The sequence below is a fragment of the Myiozetetes cayanensis genome, unplaced genomic scaffold, assembly GCF_022539395.1.
Source record: "Myiozetetes cayanensis isolate MyiCay16 unplaced genomic scaffold, myiCay2020 scf1, whole genome shotgun sequence".
Lineage (NCBI taxonomy): Eukaryota > Metazoa > Chordata > Aves > Passeriformes > Tyrannidae > Myiozetetes > Myiozetetes cayanensis.
The window spans coordinates 64,878,396-64,905,271 of record NW_026086604.1 but is presented as its reverse complement, the minus strand read 5'-3'; the positions used below and the strand labels follow the sequence as shown (position 1 = coordinate 64,905,271).

The following is a 26,876-nucleotide window of genomic DNA, read 5'->3' as shown; positions in this document are numbered from 1 at the left end:
ATTTGGCTTTTCAGCTTCATCTACAAGCCATCTATAGACTGCTCCATCTATGTATTAACTAGCAGGCACCATCACCTTTGCCCAAGGGTGATGTCAGCGCTCTTTCCTTGCATTCTTTCTATAAGAACACAGCATCATCCATAACCAGTTTTTCTTTTATTAAAGTCAGGAGTCCTTCAGAAAAACAGAAGCAAGACTGTTTTGATAACAGATAGCAAAGTGGCCTTCCATCTGCCTACAGCCGAGGTACAAACTCTAAACAGGTAACAGCCTCCAATGTAAGTGAAGGTGCAACACAAAAGGTACTAAACAGGTTCCCAGTGGCAAAAAGAAATACACTGATAACTATGTGTGAGGGACAAGGGGTGGTCTCTAACGTAAGTGAATCAGTTCTCATCACTAGATTTCAGATGCGCAGACGTGGTGTCAGGTCAAGAAGAAGTAATGACACCATTTATGTTCCCCTTCCCATGGGAAATCACCCCACAGCAACAAAACTGGTCAACTGCCACTCACTTCTATACAACAGATTCAACCTTAATAGCATTTCAAATTCAGTATAGGGCCCTGAGGAGCTCATGGATTTAAAAAGCCATCCAGTGCATTATTCTTTTCAGAAAGAATACTTTCAAAGTACGTGATTCTTGCCTTAGGAGTGAAGAAAAAAAGCCAGCATCATTAAGCAATCCTTGAAATTTCATGCAAGAAGCTGAGTATAGAAACCATTATCCAGGGGTATCTGCAATGTTCAGAACAATTTTATGTTGACATTTGTGTGGGGTCAGCTGGGTAGGAAACAAGTTTGTGAAAGACTAGAGAACACCTACAAATGACACAGCACGTAGAAGGGCAGGCTAGCAGATGGGGTAGTCTGAGGGCAGTGCATATGCAGTAAAAAGAATAAAGTGCAAATGCCCCAGAAGAAAGAGGGTGTGGAAATGCAGATAAAGAAAGGTGACTCTAGTCCAAATATTGCTACACAGCCTAGAGAAGAACAAACTAACGAAGGACTTGGAGATCATGGTTGATCTCTACTTCTGTTACCACCATGAACTGACAAAAGCTTACCAGATGAGTACCTTCTGACACAGATACTATCACATAAATTCCAATGTTAACCACAAAGAGACTTATCAATCAGTAGATTGTACTGATGTAGGATTAATTTTTCCCACACCACCATCACCCCCCACATACAAGAAAACATCGTGGCAGAACCTGATGCAATTAACCTAGACAAAAGTGTCAGGGGTTTAGCTTTATTTGAATACTAAAAAATCCACAAAACAATAACTGAACAAAAAAACCTCAACCTTTTCTCTACACATACAGCTGGCTTTCCTTTAGCCATGTCTTTTCTGTCATTCCTCCACAAAAGCAAATAGATCCTGTAGTCTTCGAAATCCAATAAACCTTTTAATTACTTCGAAATGAACTCTTAAGATAGCCTAAAAAGTTGTAGTTGCTAGAGTATTGTGTTCTATCAGCAAGTTCCTTTTCTCACTAGAAAGACAACAGGGGTATAATGTCAGCAGATAGTAGAAAGAGTACATTTTAGATGCCAGTATCTCCTGATATGAGTGCTTGCAAACACAATCAGCAGCACAGTGAAATCCTCTGCAATCATCTCCATACTTGACTTCGTGAGTAAGCTGCTCATTGGTGATGAAGCCCACACTCCCTTCTTTTCATAAAATTTGAGCTGAAATGAGAGAAACCACCATACACTTTTTTTTTTTTTTTAATGGAAAAGATGCTACTCAATTCATTCAGCTTAACCAGTCCTGTACCACAGCTTCTGAGTATTAAACCACGTTCTGTTTCAGGCCCTAATCCCATAACATCTAGAGCTGCAAAGCTCAGAGAAACTTTACTGATAAACTTCTATAAATGGTGCAACGCCTCTTTCAGTTTTTCTACCTCTCAGTGTGGGTGTTACTTTCTGTGAAAGAAAGGGAAAAAACAGGAGGAACAGATACGTAATTCAACAGAACAGTTTTTAATCCTCAAAACACTGATAGCTATTACAAGCTCCAAAGTTCTCCACCAGTCTAGGGGTTTTCGGCAAAAAAATGCCAACATCTTACTCTGTCTTTGGACAAATGAACTACAACCATCACGTGTGCAGCTCACATTCTGAAAACACTGGCAAATCTAGGCTTCATTTGGAAGTCAATTCAAGCAAGAATGCTCCACAGCTTCTCTACTGGGCCAGCAGATACTTCCATATATTTTCACCACTCAAGGACTAAGAGTGCCATTACCTCGTTTTCTGATACTACAAAAACCTCAGATTGTCTTAAAAAGGCTCTACAGCAAAAGCTGACCTCCGATAAATTAGAGTATAACCTTAAGCAAAATATTTACTGAGCTTATCGACACAGACCTCTATAAGTAAACCCTTAGCACGCTGATAACAATCGTTGACTCTACTTTAGAAAAGATTTGTGCACAGATGTTAGGAGGAGTGCAGCAAGTTGTGAAGGAGATGCGAGGAGAGGAAATATATTAGCATTTCAAATATCTGGAAATGTGCGATGCAGCCTGTAAGTCAAGGGAGGCCTGATAATGCTGTAGCAAGTATCTCTAGGTGGCTCCGTTCACATACTTCTGTATTCACATGTAAGAGTCTTACTCAATCTCTTCGGTTTCTTTTAAGCAGAAACAACAGGGTTGCCAAATTCCATGTTTTAGGGAAATGATGCCAATATATACAGATGATTGTTATAATGAAAGGCACCTAACAAAGAGCCTAAGTGTACTCGGAAAAAAACTCTTTTACACTGCTGGACGTTAAGGTAGTGTACAATTTCTCAGGTTGTTACAGTCATTATTGAATTCTCCCACCTGTTTTTGTAGACCAAGTTAATGCTTGGTGACAATTTGGGTTGAAACGGAAAAAAGCTTAAATGTTTTTCAAACATGATCAACTTCCATACTATTTCATGGGAAAACTTGTGCTTCAAGAGGGAGGGAACAGGTCAGCAAAAAAGGATGGGTGTGGAGTATTTAGCAGCTGTGAGGAATGAAAAAAACCCAAATTCTGTAAATAACCGACACGCACCCTGCAGCTGCCTTTAGGGGACACGCAACGGGGTTCTGGGGATGCTGAAACACCTACAAACGCGGCCCAACCCCACCGAGTAGGCGCAAACGACCAGCGCACAACCCCGCAGGCCGGCAATGTCCCTTCCTCATTCCTCCTACACAGCGGCAGGAGGGGAAAAAGTTCATCGCCGGCACCGTCCCCGCACCCGCGGGGCCGGGCCCGGCCTGCCCGCCCGGGCGTGCCCCGGAGCCGCCGGGGGTTATCCCGGCCCCCGGCCCCGCAGCCGGGTGCCACGGGACGGGGGGCAGCGCCTGGGGTATACCCCCGGCGGGGGCAGCGCCGGCCCTTCAGCGAAGGTGTCGGAAAACAAGAAGTAAGGAGGAGGCGGCGCCCACCCCGCAGACCCTCACCACGGAGGGGGCAGCGCGGCCTCGCCTCGTTCTCGCCGCGGTGCCACAGGTGCTGCGGGGCTGCAAGCCGGAGGGCAGAGAGGCCGAAGGCACCGCTCCCCCACCCAGCGGTCCGTGGTGCCCCCGTGCCCGGCAATACCGCCGGGCGGGGTCTTCGGGCAGCCCCCCCGCACCAGCCGGGGACACGCACAGGTAGCGCCCCGCACCGCAGGGACGGCCCCTCCCGGGAGAGGCGCCGCTGAAGGCACCGCTGCAGGGGGCTGGTTTTCGGAGGAGAGGAGGAGAGCAGGTGCTCACCTCCCCTCTCGCTCTGGGCAGAGGGGAGAAGGACGCAGACGGCTCCAGCCGGCAGGACGGGGGCGGGCGGCGGTCATGGCGGGGAGGCGCCGCGCACCTGGCAGCAGGTGCACGCAGGCGGGGACGGCGGCGAGGAGGACGAAAGTAGCGAGGCTTTCCCGGAGAACCGCGCCTGTTGTGCGGCCGGGGGCACTCGCAGGTGCCCGTCGCCAGGGAGAGGGGGACGATGCGGAGGAGGGTAGAGGGTAGCTGCAGGCGCTGTTTTGCAGGCGGGGGAGGCGAGCGCACGCTACTCACCGGCAGCTCCACGTTGACTTCGGTCCCGTCCAGGAGAAGGACGCGGCACTGCAGCACCGGCTTGCTGCCGCCGGCCGCAGGGATGTGGACAGGGGCTCCGGCGCTGTGCACGACCCCTCCAGGGTGCGGCGAGGAGGGGAAGCCTCCCGAGCCGACGACGGCGGCGGCGGCTCCTCGCAGCCCCCCGTCCCGCTCGTCCCCCTCGCCGCCGAGCCCACCTCGCCCGGCTCCGCGCCCGGCTCCTCGCCCGTAGCGCTGCATCGAGCGCCGGCCAAAGGTCCTGCGCAGGAACCGCAGCATCCTGGGGGCGCCCTGCCCGGCCGCTCACACCCCCGATCCCGCAGCTCCGCGCCCGGCCCCGCGGCGCCTCCCAGAGCAACGCAGCAGCGCCGCCCGCCGGGAGCCAGCCCGCGCCGGGCGCCGGCCGGACCGCCCCGGCCGCCCGCTCCGCCCTCTGCAGCGCCGCCCGGCTCCGGCACCGCCACGGCGCGGCGGGGCGGGGCGGGGCGGGACGCGGCCCCTCCTGCCACCGCCCACCGGGATGGGGGAACCGGCGCGGCGGGCAGGGGGAGCTGATGAGGCGGGCGGTGTTCGGCCACCTGCGGGGGTGGCTCGACGCGTTCGCGGCCAGCGCTCCGCAGCGTGGCGGGGAGAAGCACCGAGCAGCGCTGCTCCTCCGGCGACTGCCCCGGCGCCGGCCGGTGGGGCGGTGTCTGTGTGACAGCCCTCGCCACCGCCTCCGGGCCGGGGAGGGGACCGAGGCAGCGGGGGCGCGGAGCCTCTCTCCCCTGGCTGGGCTTGCCGGGCGACCCGTTCTTCGCGCCTAGCGTTCTGCGCTGCCCCCGCCCCGCGTCCCTCCCGCGCCCGATCTGCCGCTCCCGCCCCTTTGGACAGGCGGGAGAAGGCATGGGGGGATCTATTTGCGAAATATAAAAACAATACAAGTGGGGGGTAGGGGGGCGGGGATGGGGAACTGGGTGCAAGCAGAAGGACGCGTCTCGGCTGTGCTGGGGGTGGCCAAAGCGGCGGGTCCCGCGGGAAGGAGGAGGAGGACACCGCACCGCTTCTCCCGCCGCCGCCTACGTCCCTTGTGCACAGACACGTCTGTCCGGTGTGTGGGAATGCCCCCGCGCTTGCCTTTGCGATCAACGCGGTCTGGTGGTTGAAGGCAACCGATGTGAGAACTTGGTCCCGTGGAAAAAGCAGTCCCTCCAGACTGTCCCGGGGTAACTCTCCCTTTCGTTTCTGTAGCTGTGAGGAAGGAGTACGGGTTTGTTTATATGTCATAGGAAATCCATAGGTACAAATACTCTCACGGTCGCCTTGCCAAAAAGTTAAATGTCCATGTATTCTGGCGTGGGTGGGAGCATTCTTGCTGAATTGCTACGTATAAAATACTGGCCGTGGATCATGTCTCACAGAAACAATCAGTGAGAGTAATTCTGTCATCCTACGGTCAGATATGATCTAAGGGACTTTGAACTGAAATAATTTGCTGCTTCTAAAGTGTTTTGGGGTTTTTTTCTGCTGTGGACATTATTTTCCTTAACCTTACCTTCAGGCCCGTTTACACAAGCATTGTCTTATTAGGTATTCAGAAAGCCTGCCAAAATGTCTCAGCTTGTCATTTTTTATTGAGACTTGATAGTATTAGGTAACTGCCTGCTGCTTCTGCTTCCTTTTCCATGTTCCTTCAGTGCCCTGAATCAGGTCTTAAAGTGTCTCATCAGCCAAGACAGTCACTAAACTGCATGATCTTTGGCAGAGATGTACCTGCAGCCCTTCTGTGCTTCATGGCTGCATAAAAGAGCTTTTAAAGAAATAGAGTGGAAAGGTGCTAATCTTTGCCTGCTAATGTTAACAATCAAGAGCAGACACTTCTTACAGATTATGTTTGGGGATTTTTTTCCTAATTTTTTTTTGTTGCGTTAGGAGCAGAATTTTAATTTGTTTTCAGATCTTGAATAGTTCAGCATACCTTGGGGTTCTTTCACTGCTTTGAACATTGTGAAGATATCCCAGTCCCATAAAGCTGGTTTGCATGCCACAAGAAGCACAGATAATCTTAACAGTTGGAAATTCAGCAGAAATACTGTTGTCTCTTGAGGGAGCTACAGCAATTTCGGTGCAAAGGAGATTGGGGTGGAAGGCAGGTCTTGCATCACTTGGGACTGGCCTGGCAGAAAACCGAGTAAGTCTTTTGCTGTGCTAAAAATCTTCTTTACTCTGAAGCTGCGAGACTTCAGCCCTTAGTATCTTTCAACTTCTGTCATGAAAACAAGAGTCTGGTATTTTAAAATGTATAAACCTAGGCTTGCTTGACTTACATTAGCAGCACATATGATGCACGCCAATGGCCATACCCCAGAGGCAGTCCTGTATTTACAGAACTGCCATATTGATGCTGAAGTCCTGTTAAATCTCATGTTAAGAAATATGAGGTAACACTCACAGTAAAGGATCTTCTGGAAGGAACTGGTGGTGGGAGGAAATAAAGCTGGTTCCTTAGTAGCCAGCCTCTCTCGGAGTAAAACAATTCCACGTTTTTTTGTCTCATGTTACCAGCAGAGCTATCTTTAGCCCTGAAACAAAAACTTTGGACTGTGGGTGCTGAGGATGCCTTGATACAAGATGAGAGGTATTTAAACTAGCATTTACATTTGGATTTGTACTTGTATGTTTCACCCATCTGCATCCTCTCTCCATTTTCAAATGGGCAAGCCCTAAAGGGATTCAGTTTGCTGGCACATATACCCTGCAGTCCTGCCTCAGAGTGCCTGCTACTTGCTGGCTTTCCAATCAGAGACACAAGGAGAAACTGCCATGGCCCTCATCTGCACTATAGTTAAGAGCATTACTTTTAAATATTTATCCAAATAGTCTTCCACTGCAATATTCACCTCCCATGGAGTATTCCAGTCTCCACTGGGAGTCATGACTTGATCACTGCCCCAGGAAAGATGGTGACCTAGGCAAACCATTTGTACTAACCCATGTTCGAGTTCTGGTAGCAGTCCCTGCAGGTAACAAGTCTTACCAATGACTTTTCCATAGTGCTAAGCAGCATATAAATGGGAGAGCATTTATCAAAATTGCTACTGACATTGGTGTAGCAGCAGCAAGATGAGGAATCAGTAACCATTAGAGACACTGTTGTTGGTCATGGCTAAATAACGACATAAAAGTTTGATAAGCACTTTATTCTTCCTGTTTCATTCAGAGTTTTGGTTTTGTTCAAATCCTATCTGAAAGCTTTTGGAAAGCTTCAAAACAGAGCCAGCCATGTAATGGGGTTGGGGAGCAAGCCACACACAGTTCTGTGAAGAGATTTCTCCTGCAGTGGTCACGTTTCCTGGACATCACAGACCTTTTTCTTGTGTTACTTTGTCACTGCAATCACATTTATGGATTTTTCCTGGCCTGCCAGACTTTCACTCTATGCAAAGGAGTGTTCTAAATTTAATTTGCATGCAGATAGAGTTTCTTTTTCTGCAGTTTTGAAGAAATGTTATCTTTACTGAGTAACTTAAACAGGCTTATATTTTGCAAAGTTCTGCCGGGATATGTTTTGTTACAGACATTACTTAGTCGAAATTTATTTTAAAAGATTCAAAGAGCAAGTTTTGATGCAAATCCAAATGTCTGTGGTAATAAAACTGGGGGGAAAAGAAACTTGAGGAGTTACGACAAATGTTCACTCAGGCTTTTGGATATTAATTTTTTGGGTATTATTTTCTAAACATATAAATGAAATTAAATTGTTCTCTTAAACATTTCATTAAAGGAGATACTTTTCAGCATTAGCATTCATTGGATTACAATATTCATGTAATGCTGTTGGCAGTTCTATCTATTTATTTCCACCAAAAGCATGTCTGTTGTATGAACAGGTCTAATGTCACTGTTTTTCAGGATTGTTATATATACAGATACAGATTAAGAATAAAATGCAAAGGTAATTCTGAATTACGTGGCTGAGGATAATTTGCATTTCTAGGCCATCTTTCGGCTAGAGAGATCCCAAAGCAATTTCACTAAAAAAAAAGGAAAATTATATGTAGAACTATTTCACCAACACTGAAATGCAGCAGCTGTTTAACAGCAAAGAAAAATACTAAGACTCTCTCTTGCAATTGTAATGGAAATATGCATTTGAATAGGCAGAAAGTTATGCAAATCATATGGCCATGATTCTGGGGCTAACGGATGTATTTCTGCAAAAGGTACCACGTGATTGTAGATAGTCAGGACTTTACTTGCTCTACTCCAAGTGTTATAAAATACCTCCATTAAGAAAAAAAATTAATACTTCTCCATTTGGAATACCAGTGTTACAGTAGGCACCTATTGCTGTTCATGTTAATTGTTATATATTGAAAAAAAACACCAACTATTTTCTTTTAGAATAAATAAAATAGTAGCTCATTGCAGAACAAGTGTGTCCACTCAAACAGCTGTTGTAGCATATCCAGAGAGGTTTGTTGATAAAGCAAAACCTTTACCATTAGAAAATCTACAGAAAGAAAGTGAGAATTTTATCAGGTTTGTACTGACCTCAATGCATAGAAGTTATTTATATTCAAACCCATGATTAGGTTTAAAGCATTAATGAAAAGAAGTTTTCATACTTTGTTGAATTTCAAAGATAACAGATGCTCAGCTGAAAAATTGAGGCATTTTTCCACGGCTGAACTGTTTTGATTTTAATCTTTGCTGACCCTAGAAGACTCCTCAGAATATTACCTATAAACAAACATGATGTGATAAAACACTAATGTTTTCTAGACGTATTTTCTAACAGTAATTATGAATATTTTAATTATATCTTCACTGAAAATAGATATCCATGGCTTCTTGTGCTATGCAGGAATAAATAAGGTCTGAATTTTACAGCAGAAATACCTTTGACTGACACTGCAATGCTGAATGGGACCTTGTATAGGTCTGATGGGACAATGAACCAGTTGTGAGAAGTGTTGGACACCTTCAACGTGTATTGAAAATCAACCCAGCAATAAACCAAGGTGAATGTTATAATGAATAAGTATCACATTAGATTTGGATAATGAAAAGAAGTGTAAGTCAGATACTCTAGATACTCCAGTACCAGGATGTTAGGCTGGAAGCAGAAAGGAGATCCTCTTCTCATGCAGAGACTTTGACTCTTCACCTTCTGAACTGTTTCAGAGACTAAGGGATAGAAGGCTGTTGTACTTCAAGAGGAGGATCTTGCTGGAGACCAAGAGTTGAGTCAAGAAAAGTAAGTATTACTAAGGGAATAAAAATAGAAATACAACAGAAAAGAAAAAGATGCAGTCACTGATAGGGCTGCTGAGTCAGTTTATTTGTGTTCTGTGTTTACCATTAATAAGAAAACAGGAAGAAAAAACCAGAACTGAAGGACCGAACTATCAGTGCAAATAGTTTGAGTAAAAATATTAAAAAAAAAAAAAAAAAAAGACAATTAAACTGACATTGTCTAGCACAGGTTTTGCTGAAACCAGAGGGATGTGGAACCAAACTCTGGACATATTACAAAGTTATTTCATCAAGTAGAAACATTCTGTTGTTTTTTCAAAACTGCATTTTCCTAAACAGCAAACAGCTCATTCTAGAACATGAAAATATTAATTAAAATGTTATCTGTATCTGTCTGATAACCTAAGTATAAAATGAAATAACACTACCTACTTCTTAAGGAAAAAGAATCTGCCACAATAGTAAAACTGCATAGGTGTTTGCAAGAGGAAAACTGTAGGAAGACTGAATCACTTATTCATCTCACAGCATGGCTTTTCATTTCTGTTGTATGGCATAGCTACGGGTAAGCATACAGTCCTCTCCTGTGTGTATATGGACTTTAACTTCCAAGACTGGTTGTCAGACACAGATACACGTTTATTCCAGTAAATAAAAAAAATCTCTCATAGGATTGGAAAACAGTATCTCTTTGTAATGTAGGAGCTGGAGGGGAAAAATATTTTAAAGACTTAAGTGACTATTTGATCACTAAAGTTTCCTGACTTGCTGCTTTTCTAACGAGTTTGTGGGGTTTTCATTTCATAAGAAGTACAGCACCAGCTGAAGGAAATCTCTTCCGAATCCTTCTCCTCTCCTTCCCCTCCTCCATCAAATATTAATATATATGTAATGTCAACAAAGGCTCCTTCTTGCCCAACATTTTATTCTTATTATTGTCCAGCACTGTGCTATGCACACTGTCCTTTGTCATCTGGCAATGACGGTATCAGAAAGCTCTAATGTTCTCCTGAGTCTGTTTTCTTTCTCTTGTCACATAAACACATTTTTATATAACAGTATTTTTAGCCTCTCTGCATCCACTGTCAGATGATGGCAGTGTAAGGTGGAGAGACACTTAGACCACAGAAAGAGCCATGATGCTGCTGAAGGGTAGAAAAGGGTTCATTTCACCTTTCTCTTGAGATCTTCCCATGCCTATGGCAATTCACCAGTTGGAGTCACTGGGAAAAACTTCTGGCAAGTTTGCAGATGCCCTTTCCCAAAACCAAAAGTAGTGGAGTATGTAGAAACATCAGAAAGATCCTCCTTATATCACTGGAAGGAAATTTTTATCCTGTGAATTTCAATTGAAAAAAAGACAGTGAGTCCCAAGCATGCAGAGAAATTAATTTCCTCATCTTTCTAAAGTCAATGATACATAAAGACATGTTTCCTCTAAAATACAAACATGAAGGGCTGCTTCTGCTCAGAAGACATGCCTGCACAATGACATACAGCAAAGTGCTGGCTACCACATCTTGATCAGGATGAGTTTAAAAAAAAAAAACAAAACAAAGAAGGATGATTAATGTCATATGTGTCCTTTATATGTATCCCAATAATTAATTATAAAGAAATATTTTTATGATATTTTCATAAGAAAGCTTGATAACTTTGGCAATATTATAACACATTGCTGAAGATATGGAAACATATCTTTGTTTCTTTGTTTAACTCTATTTCCCTTAAGTGTAGTCCAAGTTACAGCATGCAAGAAATCTGTCTATAAATCAAGTCACTCTAAAAACAAACATGACTTAATACAGAGAATTCTACCTGAAATTAACAAATCCATTTACATACCATCATTTTTGTAAGAACAGTAATCCCCAATCCAAAATACTTGGCATGCTTTCAGCCCCACCTGAACTCAGTTGACTGGGTGCGGATTTATTTCAAATGCAGTGGCATGACTCTGACTCCTTTGAAAGTTTAAATGTATGAACTCTTCTAACAGCTGTAGCATAGAAAATATCTGTCTTACACTGTGATAGATGGGATCACTTGCAGACACAAAAAGTCACTGGGTGGCTTTAGGTGAAGCTTGGAGACTCGTGGAGTGTTCCTTTCCTGTTCACTGGTGTGAAGCCATGCAGAGAGAAGTTTGCTGGGCTAGACAGGATTTTTTTACCCTGGCAGCTCATGAAAGAGTAAGGCATGTGTCATTCAAATTGTTAATATATAGTGAAAATAATTGTAAGCCTATTTAAATGTAAGTTCTTTTATATTGTGCAGATATTGTGTTAAAACTCTTAACAATTTAAGAAAAAAAATCCAAGCTAGAAATAAAGAAAATGTTAGTAGTTGTACCTCACTGTAATCCCTTTTCCTGCTGAAAGCAGAACAGATGTTTGATTCCCATGTTTACAGTCTTAGAGGCAAGCATAAAAAAAATTGTGCTAACAGGCAGACAACCATAAGTATTCTCTGTTTGGATATTTAAGTATTCTCACCATCATAGATGAGCAAAATTAAATGGGAAAACAGACTAGGCTGTAAACACTTTCTCATTGAGGTTGCTTTGCATGGTGCAAGAGAACCAATGGTAGGATGAGGGATACCAACTGCTCCCCTCCTGCACTCCAGGGAGGTAAGGCGGCCTTTTGAAGGGCGGTGGGAAGAAAAGGGAGTTCTCAACTCTGCTGGACCTGGTCCTCCACAGGAGTACAGCACCATGTTACCATCTCAGCCTGGAAGCCCATAATGTTCAAGCTCCAGTGTGTCCAGACTAGGATCCTATTTACTGGAGAAATTGAGCCAATATAATTTATATGACCTGAGAGAAAAAGAGTTTCAGTGTGCTACTGGTATTGCTCTTGAATGTGGAGAAACGGGCTGCTTATTTTTGTCAGGAGCTCTAATGTCTTCACAGGCTTTGATGGGAGATTAAATTAAAAAATTTAAAAAACCAGGGTTTTGTGGTTTTTCAATGTCTTTTGAAATTGCTGAGCATGTTTATACAGTTATCCAGAAAAGGTAAATAGAAATGTACTGAATTAGGTTTACATGTAGACACTAAGATAAAGCATTATGGTTGAAATCTTGCTTTCACCATCTCTCTTAAATGTTAGCAGCTGATGTTCTGTATTCTCAGCAATTAATGTTTTATTGCATTTGAAAACTGGAGCAGAGAAAAACTCTCAAACATGGAACTGCAACAAGTACATCCAGTGAGAAAAGCTGGCAAAACCCAAATCAGAACTGAAGTATAGACAAGTGCTGATCACAGTGATACAATCTTCAGCAGTGGCAGAGCCCAGGCTGTAGGCAGCTGTTGAATGCAGTGGGAAGCTGGGATTGGGTCCCTCCCCAGACTGTGGGAACACCAGCGCTGCATTTGCATAATGGCACAAGCTAATGTTAGGAGCGGCTGGGCTCCCAGGCAGGAGGTTACCAAGGGTTCTTTCACTGTGGGAGGAAGACTCACCGCTCAGGTTAAAAAAATAAATAAATAGGATGGAGATATGTGTTTACCTGTTGCTGCACAAGTGCTTTGAAGGACCAACTTCTCAGAAAATTGTGTTTTGAAAGAATATGTCTGGCCCCCTTGGCCAGTCAGACAGTTTCTGTGAAAGACCCGCTCAGGCATGGGAAGAAAAGGTGATCTTGTTTTATTTTCCAAGAGCAACAGAAAAAATGGAACACTGCATAGCCTTGCCTAGTGCCTAGTGTCACCGAGTGCTCTCTCTGAATGTCTTGTCATGGCTTCTTACACATCACCCTTCCCTCAAACGCTGAAATTAAACATTAATTTTATTCTTTCTCTGGCCCAATAATGAACATTTGAGTTTTTCATAAGGATGAAAAATGTGAATTTTTCAAGCACATTGATAGAAAGATATTACTTTACAGGCTTCAGATAGTCCAGAAAGTAACATCATCAGGTATAGGTTAGACTTGAAGTGTATCTCTGGAAAATTACCTCTTATCTACCTACCTAACAAAGGCCGTCTCCATCCCGCATGGTGAAGTAACTCCCTAGTTGCCAAGACCAAATGCATAGCTGAGGTATTTATTCAGTTCCTAAAATGTACCTATACCTGCCTGGAGGCATATCTACATAGACTAGAGAGTTATTTACGTAAAAACAAGAAAGTGAACCCAGAGCAATATAGCCTCCTCTGGTAAAAAGTCAGACAAAAACATCCCACTCACTTGTGAGAATTGAAAACCCTTCAGGCCCGGCTTCAGGCAAAAAACTCCACAGATAAGATAAGCCTGGCAGCAATCCCAAACTGGATCCCAAACTGGAGCTCTGCCCGGCCAACTGGGAGAGCTGGGAGCCATCCAGGGGTAATACCTCCAGCTCTGAGATACGGAGGAAGCATCAGAAAGGGTGAGAAGATCTCCGTGGCTGCTTCTGCTGCTCGTGGGGGGAAAGGGTGAGCAGGGAGGTAGCCGCACTCCTGATTTTAAATAATCTTTTGTATGGAGTATAACCGCTGGCTGAGCGGGCACTGCAACACCAATCTTTCCACAGCAGAAATACATTGTGACAGATGGGTAACTGGCTGCTGGTGGCTGTGGGTGGCCTTGAAGTCTAGTCACAGGTAAAATGCATCTGAAATGCTGATTCAGGACAGAGCTAATGATCATACTAACAAGAATGATGGTCTGCATTTTGCTTTATGGCTGGAATCTTCCTACTGCCTCCTTTGGCTGTCATAGTTAATAGCACAATTATAGATCTTGGCTATCAGCTAATGTATAATTTTACAAATTATACATTATCAATCCGGAGTTGATGAGGATCCGACTGCCAGCATGGAACCTGGCTCTTCACCCATCAAGCAGCAGGGTTGTCTAACAACCCACATCACAGCAGGAAAATGGTCTTTTCTAGTCTTCCTGAAACAGAGAGATTTGAGGGAGACTTTTGGAGGTATAAGGTCATTCAAAATGAAAGAAATTAAAAATAAAAGAATCAATATTTAAAATAATTAAAAAAATTAATCTGACAATATGAATTCAGCAAAGAAAAGAGTAAAGCTCCAAATAATAAAATTAAAATATACAACTGCTTTTCTATTATTTCTCTTTGCAGCTGGTGGTGTTGTAGCAGCATGGAAAGGAGTTAAAGCTATGCTAGTCTTCCTCCTGAGAAGTGTCAGGAAAGATAGGTGCCTGTCCTACTCCTGTGCCTGCAGTGAGCTGTTTTGCTTTTGCTTCCATCCAGCCAGTGGTGGGTAAGGTCCGATATCCCATCTGCGAGCAGAGAAGAAGTAGTTATGGTCATATTGCTTGCCTAACAGGATGGTCAGTCACTTTTTGTTGGTTCAGAAGCAGCACTGTTTGTGCACAGGGAAAAGAAAAGGTTGCACTCTTGGAGCTGAGTTGGTTGCTAGCTTGAAGCTCATACTGGCCCTGAAAGGGGCACACTTTCAGCTCATCAGACCTCTCTGCTAGGGAAGGTTTGTTCTCTGTCTCCCTCCAGCTCTGCTTAGAAAGAAGAGTGTTGTGTGGATCACTCTCTCTCTCATATGAAGGGAAGGGGTTCTCATGTGTGGCCACAGGGGAGTTCTTGTTCTATTCCTCCTTCTGTCCCACAGGCATAAGAATAGATGTAGAAAGACATGTGGAGTGAAGGGTGTGCTTGAATAGTAGGGCTCTTTTGTCAAGTACAAAGCAACTACAGCTTAGGTATACTTCAGTTTTCCTTATTTAGGTGGAATTAACAGAGTTCATATGCACTCCCTCAGTCTATTTCTGGGATTTTCTAGTTTATGTAACAAATCTTTCACATCAGTTTGGGCCCACAATGAGTATTCTGGGCAGATTTGAACGTTAGGTGACAGTCACAAGGAAACAGAAGTAAATATACAGCCAGAAGTGAGCCAGTGGCAGAAAAATGGACTGGATGCCTTTGCTGATGATAGGACCTGCAATTTTATCTGACTCTGCTGTTCAGGGAAAAGTGATGTCAATGTTTGAAAGCTACCCACTCAGTATGCCAATAGGCAAGACACCTCACCTTTGTTTTCTGAGCTAGATCTCTGTCATCTGATAACACCTAAAAATTATAAAATAAAATGAACCGAAAGGCATGTATAAAACCTCACAGCAGCACTGAACTTCGCACAGTTATTTAAAATGCCTAATTGGATTAGCAAACAATAATTTGGATTATTAGATTTGCCACACAGCAGTTTCCAAATGCATGATGAATCCCAAGAAATGCAAATATTCTCTGTTAAGTGCAGCAGCAGTTGAAGTGCTCTTATTCTTCCAGGGTATAGCTTGGAAATGTCTTTCTGAAGCCTTTATTAAAAACAAACAAACAAAAAAGGGAAGCAGGGTGTCCCATCCCTGGAAGTGTACAAGGCAAGGTTGGATAGGGCTTTAAGCCACTTGCTCTAGTGGAACGTGTCCTCTGCAGGGCCGTTGGGACTAAATGATCTTTAAGGTTCCTTCCAACCCAAACCATTCTATGATTCTCAGAAGCACTTGAAACAAATAAACCAAAGCAAACCCAAATAAAAACTTGACAGGCACTGTTCTCTAAGTCTATGATTATCAATAGCATTTACTAATTTGTTAAGCCTGACTTACAGCTTGCTTCAGCAGCTTCATTTTTCAGGTTAGACTAAGAATGGCTGCTTTAAAATACATGTCCTTATATGCCATGTCTGTATCTAAACTGAGCAGTGACATCAAACATTTAAAATCGTTGGTCTGTGGTCTTTGCTCTGACTCTGTATCCCCTGCTCTGAACAATCTCACAATAAAAGGAGATATTGAGCTATTGCTTAGTCTGGAGAATACCTGGAAGCCAAGGTATCTACAGTAGAGCTAGCAAACAAATGGCATGGATTTAGCTAGATTAGTGGCTGCTGATCTTTCCGGACAATAATCTTTCATATCTGATAAAAGACAAACTGATTTAGATGTCTGACATTTTGCAAACAGGGTTAAAATTTAAAGAACAGAAATGCAGGGGGGAAGTCTGGCACTCTTCAGAATTCAAAACTCAAAAACTAGTCAGATGTCTGATTCCTGAAGAAATGCCTAGGAATTGGAAGTGCTGGAAATGGAATTTCACTGTAGAAGCTTGCTGGAAATGTCACCGAAATATGATTCCCAGTAATTATTTGTAGCCCTGGACAAGTATCATTGTTCCTGACCAGCAGTGTGAAAGTAACATAAAGTGAATATGTGGAATTCTGTCTAAAACAAACAGCTCGACATTATTTGCTCAACTAGTGAGGAGTATTGTTGCTGTGAATACCAGCCATAATAGAAGTCTGAGCACAATATTTCAATAATAGTTTAAATAATCTTTGATCAAAGAACAACAGGGTGGTACTGAGAGTCAGACAGATTAAATCTTCCTCAGAGAAGAATATGGAGCCCCAGGCCTCACCACTGCTCCAGATGAATTGACTGGGGGGACTGGTCTTTTCTCATGCAGGGGATGCAAGTAGGCAGCAAGCAAGCAGGAAGGGAGCAGAACAGGGCCACATTCCTTGAGCAAGGATATGGTGACACCTACACCTCTGTAAATGTAGAAGGACAGTGAATTATCCCCACAGAGAGGCACATTGTCCCTGCGGTGTCCCTGTGACTGCCTGCCTCCTTCAGTCTGAGGAAAAAGAGGCACAGCTTGGGTCTGAATTACCTTTGGCTGTCAGATTTGAAGGGCTAGTCCAAGTCCAGACTGTTGTGGGGCTGCCTTTCTCCATCCACTTGCTCAGTTGTTCGTGTATCTCACAGCAGTTAATTTTTTCCTGGCCCAGAAAGAAACTGGAAGAAAGATTCAAGGATAATGGTTATCACCTGCCTGCTGCCTGCTGCAAGGTGCAAAATGAAAGACAGTGTCCAGATAGATGTACACCTGTGAGACACTGTATTTGAATGGATTTATGTGACAGTCACCCCTCTGCTGAATACTGCCAGATGCCCAAAGCCTTGATGTCTGGCTATCCAGCACAGGGAAAATGACATGAAGTGTGAACGCATGTGAAGAGCTGGATACTACAGGCAGGGCAGTGCTTGCCATCTCCCTGCATCTCACTGCAGAGATGCTGCTTGCTTCCCTGCAAGAAACTATGTCTCAGACACTTTATGCAAGTTATAGCCCAAGGCAGAGGAGTGTCTGTGTCTGCATGGTGACAGCAAAACAGAGCAGCTTCATCACAAAACTCCTGTTCCCACACTAACGAAAAGGCATTTGGATGCAAGGCTGTCACTTTGTAATACTGTATAGTATTGCTGTATAGCAATTGTTTAGTATCCTACCTGTAATGTATATGTATGTACCTGTGGCTTTCCCTATACACAGAAAGAGGGGATTGGAAAGAATATTGCATTCAGTCCTTAGTATTGCAGACTATCCTACCATCTGGATTTGTACTTCATTTTAAGGTGGCTCTTGGTAAATCAAAGTTGTTTGCAGTCTGCAAAATAAAGAACAACAAGGTGGGCAATAAATGTAAGAGGGGACCTCATCAGTATCTATAAGTATCTGAAGAGAGGGTGTCAAGGGGATGGATCCAGGCTCTTCTCAGTGGTGCCGAGCAACAGCATGAGAGGCAATGGGCAGAAACTGAAACAAAGAAAGTTCCACGTGAACAGGAGGAAGAACCCCTTTACTGTGCAGGTGACTGTGCACTGGAACAAGTTGCTGACAGAGGGTGTGGTGTCTCCCTCAAGAACCGTCTGGATGCAATCCTGTGCCATGTGCTCTAGGATGACTCTGCTTGAGCAGAGAGGTTGGACCAGATGACCCACTGTGGTCCTTTCCAACCTCACTCATTCTGTGATTTTGTGTAAGCTCTGTACACTAGTCTGCTTAGGAAAAGGCATTCCCAAACTGAATCCTGCCTGCCCAAGACTTAAGCCCTGCACTGCTTAGCTTTGAAGGTGTACAGAATAACAATCTCCAGTGCGTACATTCAGATTCTGAGTTATTTAGGCAAGTCCAACAGCATCACATCAGCCAGCTTAACCAAATAATCTACTTGTTCTTAGTGCTTTCCCTCATTAAAGCATTTTACAAACCCTACCTTAATTAAAGTTCACAGCAGTCCTGCAAGTTAACAAAATGTCATTATCCCAATTTTACAGATGAAAAAATTGCAACAGAGAGGTGAAATGCTGTGCTTGAGGACACAGAAGGAGACAGTTTTAAGGGTAGGATTAGCCATCGGGAACTCTTGGCTCTATGCAGCAGAGCCAGCCTCCGACAGCACTGAATATGCTCTCGCAGATGCTGAAAACACTGCTCTCCCCTTAGGGATCCCTTACAGACTGTGTTTGTTGTCTGTGAGGTGACAAAGAAGACTGATCTGGGTGCTGACGTCTCCTGTTATCCCATACTTACCTTTCAGAACCAGGCTGTGCCAGGTATGTGCTAAGGAGAAGGAGGAAATCAACAACGTGACCTTGCTTGGGCTACTGTGGCATTTCAGAGAGCTGCACTGTGAACAAAAAGAGGCCACAAACAACTTAGAGCAGCCTGAGGCCGGGCCAAGCCACAGCAGGCACTGTACCACCTTTGACCGCTGCTGGATTCCAAGGGGCTCAGGACTTAATCCCCAAACCATGCTGCCTTGCTGAGCCAAAAACATTGTGATGACCACAAACATATCAAGGATGTCCAGCAAGCTGAGGCAAACACTGATCCAAATGGTGTGGCATTTTCAACTCATCTGGAGTAATGCAGGGGCAAACTTCTACTCTGAGTCATGCAGTAGAGATGTGGAGCTGTGTCTCCCACCTTTTGGTTCACTACCCTAGCTAGAAGGCTCAGATGGGTGCAGCTGACACTCCTATTTTCACATAAATATTTAAAAGGCTTTATTTTTCCCAATAAGAAAGGAAAACTCTCCTCCAAATGTTAAAAAAATTTGTCACCACAAAGAAGGATCATCACCTGCTACTCAGCTGAACATAAAACATTTGGGTCAAAAGGCACCTCAGGATGTCTGTAGTCCCACTTCCTGCTCAAAGCAGGGTCAACTTTGAAATCAGACCAGGTTGCTCAGGGTTTTATCCAGTAGTGTCTTGAAAACCTCCAAGGATGGAGATTGCACAATGACCCTGGGCAACCTGCTCTAATGCCTAGTTTTCCTCATGATGACTTGTTTTTCCTTATATCCTGTTGGAGCCAGTTGGACTAGTGTCCTAGAAAGTTGTGTGTCATTTCACCTGTGGCCACGTCAAGAATTTTTTCCTTTGTTTAAACCTCTGCTTAAAAATAGTAAAAAAAGGAAACATGGAAACTTTTCAGTATGGATTTTAGCACAGTAGCACTCTGTCAAGATCTCATGCTGAAGGCTTATGATTACATCAGAAGTATGGTATGACCTTTTTTCTTCCTTTTTTTTTTCTTTTTTTTTTTGTGGCAGAATGCAGCAGCTTTTTAAAAACTCAACTGTTATTTCATTTCCCCCCTTGATTTTTAGGAGACACTGCTTTCAGGTAGCTGTAATGGAACATAGATAAGAGGTCTCTAAATCTCTCAAGTTTGCATCACGTCTTAATACCCTAAGGCATAGGTATCATGATTGTGATTTACTGCTGAAATTCACCAATTATATTTGCATTGCATCAGTAATATTAGTCACCTGTTACTTTCTGAAAACTCTTTTATAAAAGCATAATAGTCAAATTTTCTTGTGAAATTATTTCTATATTTGCTTACCTAACTTGAAGGGTAGAGGGTGAAAAAAGTGTGGTGCAGGATCTAAACTTCACCTGAATCACTCCTTAGTAATTATACATCCACCAAATCCAGGAACTCTGTGTGCTATGTGAGTGAAGGAGGTAACGTGAGACTCATCTGGCTTTGACTGTTGTGACAAACCAGACTATAATCCTGTGTTGGAATAACCCTAATATTGATCTGGTTGTGCCTGTAACAGTGTATGGAATAGCTATGAAATACTCTGCTATGTTTATTTTGTTCTGTGTGCAGGAGTTACTGCACCCACCTACCAGACAGTTTTACTTACTCCATTGATATATTCCTTTGTCTGGTAAACAAGAGAAACATAGCATGAACTCTCCCAGAAATCGATGGACAAGAGAGTGAGGAGTTGGATGTAACTGCTATTGGGGTGTGCCAAAAGTGACAACAGGCTATTCTGCCATTGTTATCTTCTGGGGAGAAATTAATGGAAGGATCCTTCCCATGGAATGAAATACAGATGCATACTATGCTAAAGCTGCAGTGGTCCAGCCTTCAGACACTGCCATTTGCTCATGCATGTTAAGGTCCATGGCCTCCTACACCTCAGACTGCAAATGAAATCATAGTTATCAGTGGCCCCATTTACTGGTGAGCACTGAAACCCTACTGTGAGTCATCCAAGACCTCGGTCTGCTTACTCCTCCCTCATGAGTTCCTTGCTGCTGTCATTATCTTTCCCCTCTTAGTTTTCATCTGATCTGCACTGCATCAGCAGGAGTAAAGCAAACAGGGCAGCCAGCTCAGCCGTGCTTGAAGGGAGAAATGAAGCAGGGAAGCCTGATTGGACCAATGGACTGACATCACTGAGTAACAAAGGGAGTCATGGTCCTGAGCTGTGGCTCAGTGGTTAACTCAGAGCAGCTGCCATGACTGTGTCCTTGTTCAGGAGAATACTGAGTTTTGTAATTTTCACTGCTCCTTTTCCCCATTTCCGCCCCCCCCCCCCATTTTCACTGTTTCTTCACCTTGGTGGGAGTCAGACAGACAAAGACATGAGCTGGCTTAGGCACTGCTTAGACCATAGGTGCCACAGCGAGGCTGCCAAAGGAGCTGGGTGATTGGAGAGATGAATTTACACTGAGGTCCCTGCTGTCAAGACAGCCTGGGAGCAATATCCAGCCAGCGAGTTAAAGCTTAACTCAGGTTTGCTTATGTGACCTGCGGTGGCTGCAGTGTAGACATATGGCCTGTTTTACTGGAGGCCAAAAAGTGACAATTATTTATAACTCAGTCTTAAGCATGGAACTGCACTCTTTTATTTCTCACCAAGATGAGTAAGATGCAATAAGAGGTTCCTATTCTCATCCCCTTTTTCCTCCCCTCCCTCCCCAAAAGAAAGATTTGGGTTGGTTTCTCCTACCTCTGCTTTGAACAATTGTGGTTTCAATGTGTAAGTGTCTGATGTGAAAAATACCTCTCTATACTTCGACGGACATTGACAAATACCTCAGTAGGAGGAAGTATCTGCATTTGTAAACACAACGTTGTCATTTACAGTTCAAAGTTTTACAGTGATCCAGCCATATAATCGCTAGTATTTCACTGAAATTTAGTACAGAAACTCTTATGGGCTTTTGAACTCATACTCCTTTTGGATAAAACGGTTGAAGGGAGCGCATGTCCTTTTAAAAGCAGGCCTTTGCTGCTTTGGAATGACATCCTGGTAAATGGGATATGCTATCCTATCATTTTTTACACTCCTAGACTGAAGTGAAATTCAATTAAGTACTGAGAAGGAAAGAAAAAATCAATCAAGTATTATGGCGTTTCCCCTAAACTTAGCTGTAAGGACCTTATTTGTGCTAGAAGCTTCATCCTGCTCTCCCTGGCATCTCACTCCAGGGCTTGAAATGCACTGAAAGCAAGAATAACTTCACCAAAGCTCATAAATGGGGCAGGGCAACACACTGATAGGAACCCAAAAGTCTGCAACCCTGAGAGATGGGAGCAATGCACACAGCAACTTGTGAGAAATGCTGTGCCAGAGCTCCGATGATTTGTGTAGCCTCAAAGGAAGAGTTGATGATGATTTTCCTGTCCTACATCAAGAATATCTAGAAAGCAACACCAAACACACTGATGGCTGTCACCCACAGAGGTGAACAGGGCTTTCCCCAAACACAGCTCAAAATGAATTTTTACTATGTTAATATATATTGTGCCTGAGGCCAGGTTTTGATTGCTGAGTGGGTCCTGGCGCTGTAAGCAGACTCCCTGAAGTCAGTGGGAGTCCACGCAGAGTAATGTGTTACCCACCATGAGTAAATGCATCACAACATGTTTCAAATAATATTCAAGGGCCCAAATCCAAAAAGCACATCTCCAGCTGCTAGAAACTGCATCCAGAGAGAAGTTTCCCTTATTTCAATAGCATCACCTGCAAGGATAGAATTGCCCACATTCGTACATTGGATCAGAATGTTGAAGCACATTTCTCCTGTAGCAAGGATTGATTATCTGCATTTTTGTGAACATCAGTGAATATTCTACATATGCTAAAATTACAATAATAGACCCAATCTCTTGAATCTGGAAGAAGGCCCACAGGCCTGCTTTCATGCCCTGTCCTATTTTCATTGATCAAATACCTGCTCTAGGAAAAATACACGAAAGGAAAACCCTATACCTTCTGCTTTGGGTAAGGCTAGAAGTGTTTCAGTTCCCAAAGGTTTGTTCCATATCCAATAATGAAGTGTACTCTGAGTCCATAAGATGTATATTGAAAGATTATTATATTGCAGATTATACAATAGTAGGTCTTATTTGTCTCTCCACAAAAACAAAGACATTTTTAACGTGTTGTACATGAACACAGAAGGGTTTGAATCCTACTACTATTTTATTAAAAGTATGATTTGCATTACACATTATTTTCCTATCTGTGGTGAAATATTTTTTGTTAGGAGAGAAGATTTATATAAGTGCTTATAGCTGTAAATCCAAAGTGCTGGGGCATAGAGAATATATTAGGTACTTTTGGTCATTGAAGTTATAGACTCTGTTCCTCAGTCTGAGGAAAGAGTGTGTGGGGAGTCAGTTATCAACAAAAGTATCTATCACAAAACAACCTCTGTAATACTGTAATAGTGGCTCCAAAAAATGGAGTCTGAGAAAGGTGAATGCCTTCTCTTGCCTTTCCCTGTCCCAAAATTGTCATCTATTTCGTACCTGTTTGAAGGTGGGAGGTATCAAACGCCTTCGATCTTTAACAGAAAAACTCAGAAACAAATGACAAGGTATAAAGGGCATTTTTAATAGATACTTATTATTTCCCCAAATAGGTGAAGCACAGAGAAGCAGAGGCCAGCAACAAACACGTGATCTAGAAACCCCGTCTTCCAGCAGCAGTGAATAAATTGCATTAATTATGTCTATAGCCATTACATCTGATACTGATCTGGGCTTCTCTAAGCAAACGAGAGATGCCATAATTGTATAAAGAGTTTTGCTTTGTCTACTAGTTAATTGGACTTTCTGTTTTTGAGCAGAGAGCCCTTTGATCAGGTATTCAATAGCCATGCTTTTCAAGTCTAAATTTCACAGCAAAGGTTCTCTGTTTAAAACCTGTAGCATTGCATGATGGCATTCTGTAACCTGGAAGTGGTTATATGTTTGATGGTTTTCAAACAGTGTTTGAAATGCTGAGGTGCATTTTGATATGTAAGATTTGCAAGTTGTGGTTAGTTACACATACCAGAAATAGCTTTTCAAGGATGTTCAGCCAAATGGTTTGCTTTTATACAAGAATATACATAGAGACCAAATCAAGAAAATTTTAGATTTAGTCAGGAAGTTATTGCTTAAATATCAAACAAAATTTTCATATAATTGCAATATGAGCTGAAGAAGAAATCTTGAAGTGATATTTCTCTGAAGAAGTTTCCTCTGTTAGCAATTCTTTGAAATGTTTCCTTTTCCCCATGAATACATGTGAAGTCCTACAAGACAGCTGCCCTGTTTTACTGGCAGATTCTGTGTGTCCTGCAACACTTCTGCATTACCCCACAAAACAGAACTGCTTGTTCTGAGGCAAAACAAATGTAACAATAATTTACCTGCTTCACTGTATGTTTTAATACAAAATATTATATGTATGTAAATGTATTATATAATTATATATACTATCTATAATATTGAAAGTATATTCTATATAAAATTAAAAAAATATAGAAAATTGAGTCCACTTTCTGCTGCCCTTCTTAAAGGGGAGACTGCTCTGACACACAGAAACTTCAGGAATCCTCTATTCTTTAGGAATCTAATTTCTAAACATTTGAGTGACTATTTTCACAGAGGTTCTCGGGCTAAAAGTGACTAAAATGTAACCATTTTTACTACTACCCGGAATAGCATAATTATTCCCCATCAATTTCATATACTCATGAATATGCATGCACTACTACTTTCTTTGCAAAATGGGAGAAATGTGCGAAAACTAACTTATGGCTTCAGAATATGCTAAATATTTCACTAACAGGAATTATGAAGACTGATTCTCAACACCCCCCCCCCCCTTCATTCTACCATCAGCAGAAATTGATTCACTGCACTCTTCTCAGGGAAAAGGTGTTTGGCACAGCTGCAAAGATGGCTTGTCTAATGTTCTTGTATACACAGATAATGCACACACGCATATACACATATGCTAGTGTACCTTTGCTTGGAAAAGCTCTTGGAGGCATATTCAGCATTTAGCTTGGGCTGACCTGACCCAGTGCCAAGGGTAGCTGCTGGAGATCCTAGAATATGCTGAGCTGGAAGGGACCCACAAGGGTGATGGAGACCAAGCCTTAGCCCTGCATGGGACCATCCCCAAGAGTCACATCATGTGTCTGAGAGTATCGCCCAAACACTTCTTGAATTCTGTCAGGCTTGGTGCTGTGACCTCTTCCCCGGGGAGCCTGTTCCAGTGCCCAAACACCCTCTGGGTGAAGAACCTTTTTCTAATATCCAACCTAAGCTTAGCCTGACACAACTTCAAGCCATTCGCCCTCCCTTCCCCAAACAGCAAAATCACCAGCCATCTACCACTTAGTCCTCCTTGCTTACGCATGCTGAAGAGGACTTGACAATCCTAGACACCATTGTATCAGGGAGCATCAAGGTAGGTGCAAGCTGATGGTTTGAAGAATCATAGAATCATAGCATCACAGAATTATAGAATAGTTTGGGTTCGGAAGAGACCTTTAAAAGTCATCTAGCCCAAGCACCCCTTAATGAGCAGGAACACCTTCAACTAAATCAGGCTGCTCAGAGCCCACTACAACCTGGCCTTGAATATTTCCAGAGATGTAGTATCTACCACCTCTCTGGGCAATGTGCTCCAGTGTTTTAATACTGTCATTGTAAAAAAACATCTTCCTTATATAAGAATATATTCTTATTTCTTGCCAACCACCAGGTTTCTACTCAGCTCTCCACCCCCATGAGATGTTTGCTAGCAAGGGAGAAACTTGTGCCACCACTGTGAGAACTGAGAAACAGGCTATTGCCAGTCCTGGCAGGACCGGCCTACTAACCAGCAGGAACACGTAATCCATTTTCAGTGCTGCTGCTGACATTGGGACAGGCAGAAGGGATTTTACGTAGCACTGTCAGTGCTGACTGCCTCACTTGTTTAAAAATGAGCCTGCAAAATTTATTAGATGAAGCCATCTGCTTCTCAGTCATTCTCCTACACTACCTCTGACAGTGACTGACAGCAAAGAAACAATGAATTTACAGCAGTGGGTGAGAATCAATTGCATTTCTAATTCCTCTTCCAGAGCTACTTGGAGCCCTTACAGTGCAACTTGGAGTATTTGGTAACATACCTCTTTTGAACTTTTAAGCTGTAGAGTTAGTATTCATGGTCACTTTTGCTTTGCTCCTTGCAAGAGGCAGTGAAGAAGAGCCAGTAAAGGAGTTGAGTGTTTGCAATCATTATTGTTAATTGAGGTAATGAAGGAGAAGCTTCACCGTAACAGTCCCAAGTTTTCTTTTATTTTTAAAAAGAACCCATTCAAAGGCCATTTAGATCTTATTGACATATCACTGTTGATTTAAATTGGTTTTGAGTATGGCTTTGAGAGCATGTTCTTTGAACAAGAAGTTTTCATTAAATGATTCCAGTCTGGAACATGCATTTTTTTGTCATAAGTACATAATCTTCATTGCAAAATGACTTGTGGTTGTAAATGCTTCTTTTGACTATGTTTATTCCATTAGTGATGAAAACTGAAACATTGTGGGTTTTTTTCCTGATATTTACTCAGTGTGAAAATCAGGTACAAAAAATAATGAAGCTTTTTCAGAACATGAGAAGAAATTGCTTTGATTCACTTGTATTGTAAAATAAATGAATTATTTCTACTCCTTCCACTCCAGACATAAAAAAGAAACCTTATGTCCCAAACCTTGGCAAATTTTCAAACTATACCAGTTGATCTAACGGGCATATATCAGGTTTGCGTGGCCAGGGTTTGGTAGTGTGGGGGCTACAGGGGTGGCTTCTGTTAGAAGGTGCTAGAAGCTTCCTCCATTTCTGGTAGAGCCAATGCCAACCCACTCCAGGACGGACCCGTTGCTGGTCAAGGCTGAACCAATCAGGAATGATAGTAACGCCTCAGTGGTAACATATTTAAGAAGGAGAAAAAAGGTGTTGCACAGATGAAAATTGCAGTCAGAGAAGAGCGGAGTGACAATATGCGAACAACTCTACAGACACCAAGAAGGTCAGTGAAGAAGGAGAGGGAGGAGGTGCTCCAGGTGTCGAAGCTGAGTTTCCTCTGCAGTCCATGGTGCAGACCGTGGTGAATCAGCTGTGCCCAGGCAGGTCCATGGGAGTGCAGAG

The 26,876-nt window shown here is 43.2% G+C and overlaps 1 protein-coding gene across 4 annotated transcripts in view; it reads right to left on the bottom strand.

Annotated features, from left to right (window-relative positions):
* Positions 1–4,368, bottom strand: part of EPB41L4B (erythrocyte membrane protein band 4.1 like 4B) — a 170,823-nt gene extending 166,455 nt beyond the window's left edge. For all 4 annotated transcript variants that reach the window (XM_050330019.1, XM_050330029.1, XM_050330040.1 and 1 more), the window contains exon 1: positions 4,054–4,368. In XM_050330019.1, coding sequence (XP_050185976.1) covers positions 4,054–4,353 — 300 coding nt within the window. In that variant the 5' untranslated portion in view covers positions 4,354–4,368. The remainder of the gene's footprint in view (positions 1–4,053) is intronic.
* Positions 4,369–26,876: the final 22,508 nt, after the last annotated feature.